Genomic DNA, 15,740 nt, shown 5'->3' with positions numbered 1-15,740 from the left:
AGCTGCCTTAGCCACAACTGCTCATCCAGACACAAGCAGGAAGGCATTTTGGAAATGGCCATGGGCAGCTGCCCAGAGGGAACCGCACTGACCGATCATACGATGCCCTAGTGTCTCTCTGGGCTCAGAGGCAGCCGCCCTTCCAAGGATGCTAACCTGTGCATCTGGTCTGAAAAGCTATGTGGGGCCTGGCACTCTGGGGTGATGGGGCTGTGGCTGGGGACCGGGCAGGAAGCTGGACCAAGGGGATGGGGCCGTGGCTGGGGACCAGGCTCTGGAGGGACAGGGCCATAGCTGGGGACCGGGCAGAAGGCTGGGCCCAGGGAACAGGGCTAGGGTTGCCAAGCATCCGGTTTTCCACTGGAATGCTCGGTCGAAAAGGGACCCTGGCAGCTCCAGTCAGCCCAGTGGGGGTGGCACCTGTGGGTGCAAGGACAGCACTTGGAGGCTCCCTGGCCACCCATGCACCTAGGGCCGAAGGGACCTGATGGCCGCTTTCTGGGAACCGCAGTATGCGCCCCCAGGACCCTGTATCCTGAAACCCTCCCACACCCCAACTCCCTGCCCCAGGCCTGAGCCCATATCCAAACTCCCTCCCAGAGCCTGCGCCCTGCCCCCCAACCCCCTGCCCCAGCCCTGAGCCCCACCCTGCACCCCAACCCCCAGCCCTGAGCCCCACCCTACACCCCAACCCCCAGCCCTGAGCCCATATCCAAACTCCCTCCCAGAGCCTGCACCCTGTACCCCAAACCCCTGCCCCAGGCCTGAGCCCCACCCTGCCCCCCAACCCCAGCCCTGAACCCCACCCTGCCCCCCAACCCCCTGCCCCAGCCCTGAGCCCCACCCTGCCCCCCAACCCCCTGCCCCAGCTCTGAGCCCATATCCAAACTCCCTCCCAGAGCCTGCGCCCTGTACCCCAACCCCCTGCCCCAGCCCTGAGCCCCACCCTGCCCCCCAACCCCGTGAAAGGGGGTGAGCGCAGGGATGGGACGTTGGTTTTGTGCAATGAGAAAGGCGGCAGCCCTACAGGGGCGGTGGCTGGGGAGCCGGGAGCCAGCGGAGGCCGGGGCCGCCCGCGTGCCCGGGGGAGGAAAGGCAGTTTGCCAAGGCAGAGATTCCCTCGCCCCGCACAAACATGGCCGCCCTAGGCGTTCGGCGGCGCGCCCCGCACAAACATGGCGAGATCGGGGCGGGGGAGTCTCTGCCGCTCACAGCGATGACGATTCTCGGGTAGAATCTTTGCCCCTCATAAAGATGGCGACTGATGACAGCGCCGGCGCTTCTGGCCAATGAGAAGCCGTGTTGCTACGGGTTGTCATGGTAACAGCCAATGACACGTGGAGATGGAGTCTAGTGTTGCTGCCCAAGAGGCCGGGTGGGCGGGAAGCCGGGCTGCCAGCGGCGCTGACGGCCGTCGATGGGGACCGGGGCCCCCAGTGGGGAGCGGCGCCGGTGGTGAAACGCGGAGTCCAGGTGAGGGGCCCCCCTGTGCTGCCGGGCCGGGGTGGGGGGAGGGGGGGTACAGGAGTGTGACGTGGGGGTGCGGGAGGGGTGCAGGGGGTGGGGTGGAGGCGGAGTAGGGGGAGTGGGGTACAGGAGTGTGACGTGGGGGTGCAGGAGTGGGGGGTGCAGGGGGTGGGGTGGAGGCGGAGTAGGGGGAGTGGGGTACAGGAGTGTGACGGGGGTACAGGAGTGGGGTGGGGGGAGAGGGGTACAGGAGTGTGACGTGGGGGTGCGGGAGGGGTGCAGGGGGTGGGGTGGAGGCGGAGTAGGGGGAGTGGGGTACAGGAGTGTGACGGGGGGTACAGGAGTGGGGTGGGGGGTACAGGAGTGTGACGTGGGGGTGCGGGAGGGGTGCAGGGGGTGGGGTGGAGGCGGAGTAGGGGGAGTGGGGTACAGGAGTGTGACGTGGGGGTTCAGGGAGTGGGGGTACAGGAGTAGGGGTGCAGGGAGTGGGGTACAGGAGTGTGGTGTGATGTGCAGGGGGTTGGGTGGGGAAGAAGGGTGCAGGAGTGTGGGGTTGGGGGTGCAGGTGGAGGAGGGGTTGGGGTGCAGGAGTGGGGGGTGCAGGGGGTGGGGTGGAGGCGGAGTAGGGGGAGTGGGGTACAGGAGTGTGACGTGGGGTACAGGAGTGGGGTGGGGGGAGAGGGGTACAGGAGTGTGATGTGGGAGTTCAGGGAGTGGGGGTACAGGAGTGGGGGGTGCAGGTGGTGAGGTGGAGTAGGGTACAGGAGTGTGACGTGGGGGTTCAGGGGGTGGGGTGGAGGCGGAGTAGGGGGAGTGGGGTACAGGAGTGTGACGGTGGGTACAGGAGTGGGGTGGGGGGTACAGGAGTGTGATGTGGGGGTGCGGGAGGGGTGCAGGGGGTGGGGTGGAGGCGGAGTAGGGGGAGTGGGGTACAGGAGTGTGACGTGGGGGTTCAGGGAGTGGGGGTACAGGAGTAGGGGTGCAGGGAGTGGGGTACAGGAGTGTGGTGTGATGTGCAGGGGGTTGGGTGGGGAAGAAGGGTGCAGGAGTGTGGGGTTGGGGGTGCAGGTGGAGGAGGGGTTGGGGTGCAGGAGTGGGGGGTGCAGGGGGTGGGGTGGAGGCGGAGTAGGGGGAGTGGGGTACAGGAGTGTGACGTGGGGTACAGGAGTGGGGTGGGGGGAGAGGGGTACAGGAGTGTGACGTGGGAGTTCAGGGAGTGGGGGTACAGGAGTGGGGTGGGGGGAGAGGGGTACAGGAGTGTGATGTGGGAGTTCAGGGAGTGGGGGTACAGGAGTGGGGGGTGCAGGTGGTGAGGTGGAGTAGGGTACAGGAGTGTGACGTGGGGGTTCAGGGGGTGGGGTGGAGGCGGAGTAGGGGGAGTGGGGTACAGGAGTGTGACGTGGGGGTACAGGAGTGGGGGGTGCAGGTGGTGAGGTGGAGTAGGGTACAGGAGTGTGACGGTGGGTACAGGAGTGGGGTGGGGGGAGGGGGGTACAGGAGTGTGATGTGGGGGTGCGGGAGGGGTGCAGGGGGTGGGGTGGAGGCGGAGTAGGGGGAGTGGGGTACAGGAGTGTGACGTGGGGGTTCAGGGAGTGGGGGTACAGGAGTAGGGGTGCAGGGAGTGGGGTACAGGAGTGTGGTGTGATGTGCAGGGGGTTGGGTGGGGAAGAAGGGTGCAGGAGTGTGGGGTTGGGGGTGCAGGTGGGGGAGGGGTTGGGGTGCAGGAGTGGGGGGTGCAGGGGGTCATTTGTGTGGGTCACCTGAGTGACACTTTTCTGGAAGCTCAGGGGGGTGCATGAATTCAGCCTCCTTGGATGGCAGGTGAGGTCATTCCGCCCTGGGCTGTCCTAGCAAGGGGCGCCTCTGGGTCAGTTCACAGGGATATCTACTGCTGCCCGGCTGGGGTGGGGGCGGAGCTTGGAGTGTCTCTGAGGCCGGTTGTAGTGGGGAGGGGGCAGATTGCTGCTAGAAGCGCTGTTGCACCCATTAGGCCAGGGGCTCTCAAGCTTTTTCTTTCCGAGGCCCCCTCAACGGCTATAAGAATCCCACGGCCCATCCGTGCCACGACTGGGTTTCTGCATATACAAGCCAAGGCCAGCGTCAGGGGGCAGCAAGCCGGGCAGTTGTCCGGGGCCCCACCACAAACCTGTGAAGCTAAGTTGCTCAGGCTTTGGCTTGAGCCCTAGGCGGTGGGGTTTGGGCTTTCTGCTCTGAGTCCCAGCAAGTCTAATGCTGGCCCTGCTTGGTGGACCACCTGAAACCTGCTTGTAGCCCTGCGGTGGGCCCTGGACTTCTGGTTGAGAACCATTGCATTAGACAATGACTAGCATGCACACACAGTGTAGATTACATGCCAGATGCACTCACAGCTTGGTGGAATTGTTACTAGAGATACACGCCTCTTTTTGTGGGAGGCAGGACAATCCATGGTCCCCAAGCAGCTCCATTTCTCTCTCCTCCAGCTTTGGATCATGAATTCCAGTGTGGTGTCTGGATTCTGTGTATCTCCCCATGAAGCCATCCAAACTAGTGCTTCTCTGTGTCCCATCCCAACCCCTCCCAGGCCTCTCCTCCAGGCTGATGGGGGGCCTGTGAGCCTGAGAAGAGCACTGGCTGTTAATGACCTCAGCAGAGAGCACTCAGTCCAATTACCAGCTTGGCACTGACTAAGGACCATCTATCTTCTAGACAAGAAGCCCCTGCAGTCTAGCTTTGGTCCTTCCCAACAATACATCCTGCTGGCTGGGGAGCTCCCTGGCTCTCAGCTTCCATGGAGGTAAGCGAGTGAGCATCCTCTCTCTCGGAGGGAGCAGCCCACCCCTGGCCCAGAGCATGATGCTGATACATTCCCCCTTTAAAAAGCCCTTTCTCTTAGCTTGCATTGTAAGGCCTGCAGCTTGAACTGTCGAGCTGGTCCCTAAGAGGGGCAGCATGTGTGCGGGGAAGCATGGCTCAAGGGAGCTGCACACCAGGCTAGCGCTGTGCTGCGGGTGCATCTCTGGCTTCTCTTGGTGCCATTACAAGCTAATCATGGTTCTCTCAGGAACAGCTTTTTCCAAATGAGTGGCTGAGCCTCGATTTGAATGGAAATACTGATTAAACTCACAGCCTGTTTGGGTGTTGGCTTTTGGTTTTGCAAATTGAACTAGAAGGCTAGCGGCACGTATGGTATCATGGGGTTTGGAATTGTGGTTTGGTGAGTAAGTAAAGGGGAAAATGAGATGGAGTAGAGACTAAAGTGGGGGTAAGACATTCAAATCCCAATGTGCCTGTGAGTCAAACTGCGGCGCCTGCCCAAGCTGAGGGAACCAGGGGAAACAGGTTCTGATTTTTCACCACTGATGCTGCCCTCTGAATAGAGCCGTCAGTTTCCCTTCCTAGGTTTTGGACACTACAACAACATCTGGGGAACAGAGAAACCGGGGGGAGGGCTAAAGCCTTCTAAGTGGTTCTCACGGTAGCAGCATGCTCCTTGGGCTGAATATGGATTTGTGACACCTCTCCTGGCTACCTGTGTGACTGTTCTTAATATTTCCTCTGAATATTGTGGGGGTGCCTCAGTTTCCCCTAGGCAGTTCTTAAGTATCTAGGTGGTGGGGTAAGGGTGTATGATCACTGCAGAGCCCTAGAGGGCAGGTGTGTGCAGGAGTCTGGACACAGAGAATGGCCGACACCCTGTTTCCTGGCAACTGATGGCCTGAGCAGTTCCCCCCTGCAAGGTGAGATACTAAAGGGTTGGAGAACAAAGGAATCCGGTGACCTCCTGGCCCCGGAAAGGAACAAAGCCCAGAGGAGGAGGGGCTGGAGAGAGTTTCAGTTTGAGGCTGGCTGGGGACATGGAGTGAAGGGCAGACGTGATTGTCTGGCTCACTGCCCCCCAAAATGGACCTAGCTGACGGGTCCTGTTCTCTGCACCTACAAGCTCTGTGTTAGACCATGTTCCTGTCGTCTAATAAACCTCTGTTTTACTGGCTGGCTGAGAGTCACGTCTGACTGCGAAGTTGGTGGGGCAGGACCCTCTGGCTTCCCCAGGACCCCGCCTGTGTGGACTCGCTGTGGGAAGCGCACGGAGGGGCAGAGGATGCTGAATGCTCCGAGGTCAGACCCAGGAAGGTGGAAGCCGGGTGAGCTGTGTGTCCTGCAGACAGGCTGCTCCCAGAGAGGAGACTTCCCCAGAGTCCTGACTGGCTTCATAGGGAGCAGTTTCAGAGCATCGCCTGGGGACTCCGTGACAACCTGGCAGAGTCCTCTTCCCACCACTCCCTGTCCTCACTGAAATGAGCAGAGTAAAGTCATCTCTCTCCAGGGCAAAGTGCAGCTGGGACTTACAGACTCACTGACCTCTGAGCTGGAAAAGCCATGTTCGACCCTCTCTCCATTTGCTGGAGTCCAGCATGACCCCAGCAAATCTCTTCTCCTCTCTCAGTGATCTCCATGTGGGCATGGTTACTGTCCAAGGGCCTGACCCAAAGAATCCCCAAGAGGACATGGTTCTCCACTTGGCTCCTTTTGAATCTGCATTTCTAATTGCGCTGCCGGGAGAGAGCTGGGGTAGGAAGACGGGACTCTGGTGCTGGAAGCTCTCTCCCGTCCCCTCCCTGGTACTGCACTGAGGCCTTGGGAGGCCTGGTTCTCAGTCTTACTGGTTGGTCGAAGTCTGAGTAGAGAAGCCCTGGGATTCATTGGCAATGGGCTCCAGAGCTTGGCACGCTGGGCTCTCAGTCCAATGGCCCTTGTGAGAAATGAATCATTGGGTTATTGGAAACTCACGACCACAAGGGTCACTGATTAGCCCCCTTGTCCTCTCACCCCTACTGGGGTCCTGTAGGGCAGAGCAGAGGCCCACTGGGAAGTCGGGGGCACCACTACTGCTCATGCAGCACCCTCCAGAACTATCCTGGCACCTCTCGCCCCCTCCTCCCTCTGGCAGCCTGAGCTCCATGGCTGCAAGATTTCTCCCTCCCTCCTCTGGGAAGCAGGAGTGCTGCCGGCACAGCCCTGGCAGGGGGATTTGATAGTTACTGGGACGGAGCCACAACAGGTGTCAGTGCTGGGAGCCAGTGGGACATCCTACATCAGCAGCCGTGATTTCATTGCCAGGGCCAGAGAGTGTCCTCTGCCTGCCCTTCCCCACATCGGAGCACTTCATTAGATAGGGACGGGAGGTGGCCTTTGATACTCAGCAGGAGCCCTGTGCCTCCAGGGAGCAGCAAGCCGAAGCCAGAGCTCGCTCCGTCTGGGAGGACAGAGCAGGGATCCTTGCCCTTCGAGTGAGATGACTCTCCACTGTTTCATGGAGGTGCAGCCCTGTTGGGCTTTGACTCCACGCTGATGAAACAAAAGCCACAGGCAACAGCAACCTGAACCGAGCACACAAACTGGTCACTGCTAGCTGAGGAGCAGGGATCTTCTGCCCTGAGGTGGTCACCGGTGCGCAGCTCTCAGATTCCCGTCTCCTCTGTGGGCCTTCGGCATTTCCTGGAGTCCACTCTGGTCCCAGCACAGGGCACCTCCAGGGACAGGAGCCATAGTCTGTGCCCTTCTGACCAAGGCCTGGGTTGGGCAAGATGTCGGACTCCTCTTCCAGGGCAGTCTGTGCAAGATTCTCCAAGCAGCAATCTAGGATACACAGCCTCAGTGAGGCCCAGCCTCAACCTTATTGAGAGAGGATCAGTAACACCCAGGAGGTGGCTGGGTCCTGCTCCCTGAGCCATCTGGCAAGCTAGCAAATACAGGGGAGTGCTCTCCCTCAGCCTCCCACAACCCACGTCTACACTGGGGAAGCACAAAGGGTTAACTAACGTGACTTAGCCCCTGCTGTGGACATGTCAGGCCATCTGGCCAGGGTTAGCCCTGTGTCCATGTGAAGCACAGAGTTGAACTGGTGAATGCAATCCCTAATGCAAGGACTGAGAGGGCCCGCCAACCCTCCTCTCCCTGCAGTCTCCCAGTGCATGATCCCGGGCCTTGAGAAGATGTCTGATATCCCCGTGGCCATGGAGTTCCTAGTCAAATCCAGCTTTTCACAGAAGGCGTTTGCCCGGCTCTGCTGGTTTATTCTCCTCTCCCCAGGCTTATATTCAGCACCTGATACACCTGGCCTTTGGTGTACACCCAGGCAAACATCCTGCCTCTGTGCTTGCTGTGACTCTCCATTGGGGCGTGAAGAGTCTAGAGGTGTTATGGAGAACTGGTCAGCTGGTAGCTTGGCTGGCTGGAAATCCCCCCACCCCCCAGACCACAGTGGTTGGTTCTACATTGCTATTGACAGGATCTGTTAATACAGAAGTCAGTTTTTCCCTCAAAACCCAGCAGTGTCCCTGTACAGCTGCCATTTATGGGAGGGTTATGGGGCTGTTCTATGGACCAGCACCAGGTGGGGCACAGTTTCCTCTTATTTACCTTGGGACTTTGCAGGTCTGGAACCTGACATCTGGGGAAGAAAGAACCAAACCAAGCAGGTCTCCAGTTAATGTATTGGGGACAGGTCCTGCTTTGAGCAGGGGGCTAGACTAGGTGACCTCCTGGGGTCCCTTCCAACCCTGATATTCGATGATTCTATTTTATTTACTAAATTCAGCAAAAAGCATGGACAAGTCACATTGAGAACGTGGGTTAGTAGCAAGCAAATTAATGTAACTGTCACGGAGTCCCTGGGCGATGCTCTGGAACTGCTCCCCATGAAGCCAGTCAGGACTCTGGGGCAGTCGCCTTCCTGTGAGCAGACTGTCCCCAGGGCAAACAGCTCACACAGCTTCCACCTTCCTGGGCCTGACCTCGGAGCATTCAGCATCCCCTTCTAATCTGCTGCAGTTTCCACGGTAAACATCTGATGAAGTGAGCTGTAGCTCACGAAAGCTCATGCTCAAATAAATTGGTTAGTCTCTAAGGTGCCACAAGTACTCCTTTTCTTTTTGCGAATACAGACTAACACGGCTGTTCCTCTGAAACCTTCTAACACCGTGCGCTTCCCACAGCGAGTCCACACAGGCAGGGCTCCTGGGGAAGCCAGAGGGTCCTGCACCCCAACTTCGCAGTCAGACGTGACTGTCAGCCAGCCAGTAAATCAGAGGTTTATTAGACGACAGGAACATGGTCTAAAACAGAGCTTGTAGGTGCAGAGAACAGGACCCCTCAGCTGGGTCCATTTTGGGGGGCAGTGAGCCAGACAACCACGTCTGCCCTTCACTCCATGTCCCCAGCCAGCCTCAAACTGAAACTCTCTCCAGCCCCTCCTCCTCCTCTGGGCTTTGTCCCTTTCCCAGGCCAGGAGTTCACCTGATTCCTTTGTTCTCCAACCCTTTAGCTCTCACCTTGCAGGGGGGAAGGGCCAGGCCATCAGTTGCCAGGAAACAGGGTGTCGGCCATTCTCTGTGTCCAGACCCCTGCATACACCTGCCCTCTAGGGCTCTGCAATGGTCATACACCCTTATCCCACCACCTAGATACTTAAGAACTGTCTAGGGGAAACTGAGGCACCCCCACAATATTCAGAGGAACCATTAAGAACAGTCCCGCTTCGTCACAGTAACGATCCAGGTTATTTAATCCAACAGATCCCTCTGAGATCTGCGTGATACTGTGGGAAGGCAGCCGTCCTGCGTAGCCGTCAGCCCCAAGGAGCAGCATTATGAATCTCCATGCCAGTCAATAGCTTTGTTCCTGACAAATAGTGATTTAGGGAGGGCCAAAATCACCCCCCAGCCAAATCTGCAGGCAGTTCCGTGTTCTATTGGGACATTTCATTTACAATTCAAATGACAAATGTAGGTGAAAACCAGGTGAGTTCTCAGGATTAAACACAGAGCTCCTAACCCAGGAGATATGCATGTGATCTCCTAGGCAAGGAGGTTGTTTCCCCTAGGGCACTCAGGTGTTTGAGGAGCTGTTGAACAGGTGCCACTCTCCTCTAACTTCTCTGGGGCCCAGCCCCACTGCACACCTGTGTGCTTGCTACCAGCTATGTGCTGAAGCTTAAACCCTACATGCACAAATGCGGGGGTAGCGGCAACCCTCTGCTGGTAAGTTGGAAGAGAAGAGCAAACCCCAAAGGTTGATTCTTGCGCAGGATGGTTGTCATGACTCTCGGTTGGTTCAGCCACTGGAAGCTGGGATGGGGTAATACCCAGTGCTTTTATCACTGATTCAGAAGTTCTTGCTGGCTCCTAGAGATTACTTGCTGGCAGGTGTCAAAGACTCCTACCCTTCCCTGGCCAGGTGGGAGGGTGGGGGAAGCACAAGCCTCTCTGCCAGCATGGTGGAATCAGGTGGCCAGAGACTCCTGGACAGGAGCAGCCAGGACAGGCAACCAAAGGGTGGCCTGGCTGCCTTCTCCCCTTTGGAAGCCCCTCAGTAAATCAGAATGGGGCCCTCCTCACCCGAGATCACAGGATCACCAAAAGGGCTTGATTAGGTCTCCCTTATGCAAATGAGAGCCTGCCCACTGCAGATACTGTAGGCCCCAAATCCAGGAGTCTGTCCAGGCAGTTGGCAGGTCCCCAGGTATTTTGAGGCTCAGGCGACTGGCCATATCTCAGCTGGCGTACGACAGTTGACTCCAGAGTCATTCAAACTGTAAAGCTGGCTGTGAGCTGGCCCTGAAATGCTGGGCAGACCCGGTTCCCACGCTCGCTCAGCCATGCACAGAGAGCGACATGGCATACGCCTTCCCCCATCCCTTGGTGCTCAGCTTGGAGCAGAGTTGTTCGCTCTGCGGAATCCAGCGAGAGCTTAGTCTCTAACTCAGAGCAGGAAGTCTGTTCCTCCTCAGCTCCCAATCCAGAGGTGCCATCTTTACCTGCAGGGAGCTCCTTAGCCTTCCTGCCCACGCAGGCACCTTATCTGCTCAGGGGATGGAGGGATGTACGGTTACAGGGCTCGTTCCTCCCCCGGTCTAGGCAGCTGCCAGCCCATCTGGGGGCTGCAGCGTGGCGATGGAAGATGCAATGTCAGGTCAGCTGGAAGGGCTGCTGGCCCAAGGGGGTTGAGCCCCCGTCATCTCCTGACTAGCAATGTGCAGAGAGGGCATCCCCTGGCAGGTCAGTCCGGCTGGTGGGTCCTAGTGACAAGCCTCAGAGAGGCACTGGGGTTGGGAGGAGATCTGAGAGATCCAAAGGGAATGGGGAAGTGCTGGCCGGTGCTAGGCAGAGGCCAAGGAGCTTGCATTGGGCGTGGAACGCGGGGAGCTGTGGGGATGGGACATGCTTTGGGCAGAGGGAGAGCTTCATGCAGCCTGGCCTGGAGCAGGGCACTAGGGTCAGGGTGAGGCCTCAGAACAATGGCAAACAACATAACCTGGGCCCTGCACATCCAGCAGGCTCCCAGCCAGCCAGCAACGTGCGTCTCCCCCCCAGCACCTATTGGGTGTTCTCACCTCCCCTTCCTTGCAGGTGTCATCTCACCCTCCAGGACCTGGCAGCATGACCTTGACCAAGGGCTCCTTCACCTACTCCAGTGGGGAGGAGTACTGCGGGGAGTGGAAGGAAGGTGAGCAGGGGTGCAGTGCCATGGCCCAGCTGTGTTTCCCAGCTGGCCCGTTCCATTACCCTCCCCTGACTCCACCCAGATGGGCTGCAAACAGCCCCTGCCATCTGTGCTGGGCACAGCCTGCCAGCTTCCCCTGCAGGCGGGGCTGGGAGAGGCACCTGCTCCAGTCGGTCCCACAGGTTGTATGGTGCCCTCCTTCCCTGCCAGCTTCCAGCCTGCCAGCTTCCCCTGCAGGGCTGCTGGGAGAGGGGAGCCTGCCCCGCTCTACGTGACAAGGCTCTTGGTGCCAGGCCCTTAAAAATCAGTAACCCAAGTTCTCCCCAGACAGCGTCTGCCCCTGCCCTCCCCAGGCCCTTGTCTGCTCCCCAACTCCTGGGACAGGGCAGCCTGATCTCCTGCCTCCCCCCTTGGCCTTAGCCCATGAGACTGGGGAAGAGCAGTGTGTCCCTGTGGGACCACTGGCTGCCAGGGAGCCCTGTGCCTGTCAGTGTTGGGGCTGCCCTCTCTGGGGAGCCGGGTGTGCTGTGGGGAGAGCTGGGTCTGTCTATACAGCACGTGTCACTTTTGGCTGCCGAGCAGCACTGCCAGACACTGCCCCCAGGGTCCAAGCCCCTCTGGCAATTGCCATTCCTCTAAGGGATGAGAGCAGGCCGAGTGACCTCTCCCCCCACTGCCTCGGGCCTGGGGATTCCTGAGCTGCATGCGCCCTGCCCAGGCAGCCCTGCCATGGCACCGGGAAAGCTGGCAGCAGCCCTGGAGCAGCCTGTGTTTGGGGATGTCTGCCCCAGCACCCGGCAGCTTCCTACCAGTGTGGACCATAAATGTGCCCTGTCGGGATGCCCTTGTGGTCCCCTCCTCCTTCTCTCCCTTCACCCTCCTGTGTGTCCTGGTGAATGGCAGATGCCTGCCCCATGCGTGGATTGGCCCCAGGGGGGCAGGCAGGGAGGGCAGGAGAGGCTGCTGTAACAAAGTCCAAACCCTCCTGCCCCACTGGCCTGGGGAGCTGATTGCGTAGAGCCCAGCCGTGAATACAAGCTGCCTTCCCCTGAATCTCTCGGGCTCCCTTCTGCCTGTCCCTGGGCACCGGCAGAGCAGCCATGAGTGCTGGGGTTCCTGGCTCTGTCTGGCAATAGATACTGAGCACGGGCCCCAGGAAGAGATGGACCCCGCTGAGCCTGGCTGGGAACAACCCAAATCTCCTCAGCTGGGCCAGCTCTGGGAGCAAGCTTAGCCCTGGGTTTTCCCGTATCGTCCTGTGGAGCCCAAGTGAGGCTTCTATGACCCCCAGCACTGCCCTGCCCTGCCCACATCCCAGCAGTGCCCTGCCCATCCCTGCACCTGTCCCTCTGGTCCCCTTCTGGGGGGATGGGCCCTGTGGCCCCTTCCCCGGGCTGCGGGCGCTGGTGACACTGCCTGCTCTTGTTGCCTAGGCCGCAGGCACGGCGTTGGCCAGCTAACGTTTGCGGATGGCAGCACCTACCTGGGTCACTTTGAGAATGGGCTCTTCCATGGCTGCGGCGTGCTCACCTTCTCCGATGGCTCCAGGTTGGTACAGCGCCTTGCTGGGTCTGCCCTGGGCAGCTTGGGGCAACTGGCCTTTCTCTTCCGTGGGGACTGGGGATGGCTGAGGGGTGCTGGTGCTGAGTCATGTCTGTACCCTCTCACCCCACGGAGACCCTCTCCTCTCTGCTCCTGCTTACTCGCCTTCCCCCTTCAGCTCTGGAACCTGTGGGTGCTGCTCCTCCATTACCCTGTTGGGGGCCAGCCACACTCCCTGCCCACAGGGCTGCTGTGGACTGGCGCTGCCAGCTCCTGCGGGTCTCGGGTATAAGAGCGCCCCAGTGTCCCATGCCTGAGCAGCTGTGAGGCTGGGGCTGGCGGGGTGTGGCCAGGGTGCCTGATTCATAGATACTAAAGTCAGAAGGGACCATTATGATCATCTAGTCCGACCTCCTGCACAACGCAGGCCACAGAATCTCACCCACCCACTCCTGCGATAAACCCCTCACCTATGTCTGAGCTATTGAAGTCCTCAAATCGTGGTTTAAAGCCTTCAAGGTGCAGAGAATCCTCCAGCAAGTGACCCGTGCCCCATGCTGCAGAGGAAGGCAAAAAAACCCCAGGGCCTCTTCCAATCTGCCCTGGAGGAAAATTCCTTCCCGAGCCCAAATATGGCGATCAGCTGAACTCTGAACATATGGGCAAGATTCACCAGCCAGATATCCAGGAAAGAATTCTCTGTAGTAACTCAGATCCCACCCCACCTAACATCCATCACAGGCCATTGGGCCTATTTACCATGAATATATAAAGATCAATTAATTGCCAAAATCATGTTCTCCCATCATACCATCTCCTCCATAAACTTATCGAGCTTAATCTTATGGTGCGGGTGGGCTGGCGGGGCGCGGGCAGGCGGGGAGCCTCAGGCGGCGGGGCAGGCGGGGAGCCTCGCGGGGCGCGGGCAGGCAGGGAGTCTGGCACTGCGGGGTAGGTGGGGACCGTTATGCTGCAGGGCGGTGGGGGCGGGCGGAGAGCCAGATGCTGCGGGGGCACAGGAGGGGAGCCTGACGCTGCGGGGCTGTCTATCTGTGCAGGTACGAGGGGGAGTTCATGCAGGGGAAGTTCAATGGAGTCGGAGTTTTCACGCGCTACGACTCGATGACCTTCGAGGGCGAGTTCAAGAGCGGGCGTGTGGACGGCTTCGGTGAGTCCAGGCAGCCCCCGTGAGCAGCTGCAGCCCCTGCCAGCAAGAGCAGCGGGACGAACAGTCTGGGCAGAGCCAGGCAGGCAGCCCTGTTCTCCAGCATGGCCCCCATTGCCCCCCTGCTGCCCCACTCCTAGACCCTGCTCTCCCACCACCCTGCCCCTCCCTGCCCCTCCCTGGTGTGTGCAGCTCCCTTCCCCATGACTCCCTGCTCTTCCCTCCCCCAGGGCTCCTGACCTTCCCCGACGGCTCCCATGGGGTGCCCCGCAGCGAGGGCTTCTTTGAGAACAACAAGCTGCTGCGGCGGGAGAAGTGCCCGGCCGTGATCCAGAGAGCTCAAAGTGCCTCCAAGTCCGCACACAACCTCCCGGCGTGACCGTGGTGCCACGGGACTCCGCCGCCCACCCACGGCCCCTCCTGCCGCTGGCCGGCCTGGCTTCCAAGAGCCTGCGGGGCAGGAGCTGCGGTGCTCAGCTGGGGGCGGCGTTGGCACAGCTCGTCACAGGCCCCAGCATAGCTGGCCACCTCCCTCCTGCTGGCTGCAGAACTTCCTCTGAGTGCCCACCTCCCAGATCCTGGGGGCTCTGAGTGCTGCCCCCCACTGGGGGGAGACAGGAGACCCCCTTCCCTGGGGCTTTGCTCACTGCCTTGGGGCAAGCAGTACCGCAGGGCCCTCCATACAGACCGCTGGGCACAGCCCCCGTGGCCAGCCCTGCTGCTGGGCTGTGTGGGGCAGTGGAGGGGCAATCTGCCAGGGCCGTGGTGCCTGTGCTTAGCAGGGGATGTAGCTGGGAGCTGCTGCACCTGCTTTCTCAAAGCCAGACATGATGGGCTGGGGGTAGTGCCCAGTCTGTGCCGCTCAAGCTCAGCGGGAATAGTGCCCCTCCCCAGAAGGTTGCTGACCCAGGCCTGAATTCACTGGTGGGGTATGGTGGCTGTGGCAGGGAGCTGGTATCTCCCTGCACCTTTTTGTCCTGATGCTGAGGGCAGGGCAAGCCCCCCCCCACCTCTTCCCTTGCTCTGCGCATCCTGGCCCCATGGCCCGTGCCTCCCCCTCAGCTCTCCCAAGGGCGTATGGCCTGAGCAGGCCCAGGTCTCCTCCCAGCTGGCCTCTCTGTGTCCCGGGGGCTGTCTGGTCACTATTGCCTGTCAGTGCCTTGGCACAGGTTCAGGCCAGGGCTGTGATCAGAGGGCACTGTGTAGCCCCAGCCCTGAGCTATGCCCATGGTTCCAAGCATCTCAGCCTCCTCCCTCATTGCTGTGCTGACAGGCCGCACTGTGGGGCTGGTGCCAAGTGCTCCGGCAGGCACCCGGCGCTGTGGGTCTGCACTGCCTGGGGTGAGCTTTTCACGCTCCCGCTGTCCCTTGAACCGACTGGGGGCTTAGTCTCCATTCAGCCCTAGTGAGCACTGGGGCCTGCCGTGGTGGGACCGTGTCTGTGCCAGTGACTGGGGGGCTGCAGGTCAGGGCAAGGGGCAGAGGCAGAGCCCAGCAGGGCGAGGAAGAGCAGGGGCTGAGGGGCACCAGCAGTGTGAGGTGGGGGAGCCAGGGCTGGGCTCACGGGGCAGCGAGCAGGATGGGGGGCACCAGCAGAGCTGCACACAGGACTCCCCCCACGCGGCCTCCTTGTCTCCAGTGTCGGTTCTCTGCTGGGAGCAGTAGCTGTCACTCGTGATGCTGGTGCAGGAAGGGAGCCCGGGGCCAGGCCCGGCTGAGAGCCGTCTCCTCGCAGAGCGGGGTGCCTGTGAACTGCCCGCTCCGTGCTGCTACTGCCCTCGTGCCTTGCTGTGTCCTACACCGCGCCGCCCCCGCGGGGCCTCGGTGAATAAACCGCTTTGCCAAACCTGCCCTGCTGTGTCTGGTTCTGTGAGGTGGGCTGGGGCCAGGCCTGCCCATCCCTCCCTTCATCACCCAGCTGGGGGAGGCGACCCCCCAGGGGTTTTCCCCCCAGCCCTTCCCAGGTTTGAGCACAGGGAGGGGCCTGGGGAGGGGCCCCCATTCTCCCCCCCCCCCCACAGTCACTGCCCCCTGTGACGCAGCAGGGAGGGGGGAGGGTTGACCTGGGAATGTGCCCTGGGGA

At 60.4% G+C, this 15,740-nt stretch overlaps 1 protein-coding gene across 1 annotated transcript; it reads left to right on the top strand.

The window, feature by feature from the left end:
• The first annotated feature begins 1,343 nt into the window (after positions 1–1,343).
• MORN4 (MORN repeat containing 4) lies at positions 1,344–15,507 on the top strand. Its single transcript, XM_078853900.1, is given in 6 exon segments — positions 1,344–1,369; positions 1,371–1,473; positions 10,857–10,953; positions 12,384–12,498; positions 13,551–13,660; positions 13,888–15,507. Coding segments are annotated over 6 exon segments (600 nt in total). The 3' UTR covers positions 14,037–15,507.
• The last annotated feature ends 233 nt before the right edge of the window (positions 15,508–15,740 follow it).

This window comes from Lepidochelys kempii, chromosome 7 (assembly GCF_965140285.1).
Source record: "Lepidochelys kempii isolate rLepKem1 chromosome 7, rLepKem1.hap1, whole genome shotgun sequence".
Taxonomy (NCBI): Eukaryota; Metazoa; Chordata; order Testudines; family Cheloniidae; genus Lepidochelys; species Lepidochelys kempii.
The sequence above is the reverse complement of the archived record's forward strand: the minus strand, read 5'-3'. Positions and strand labels throughout refer to the sequence as shown.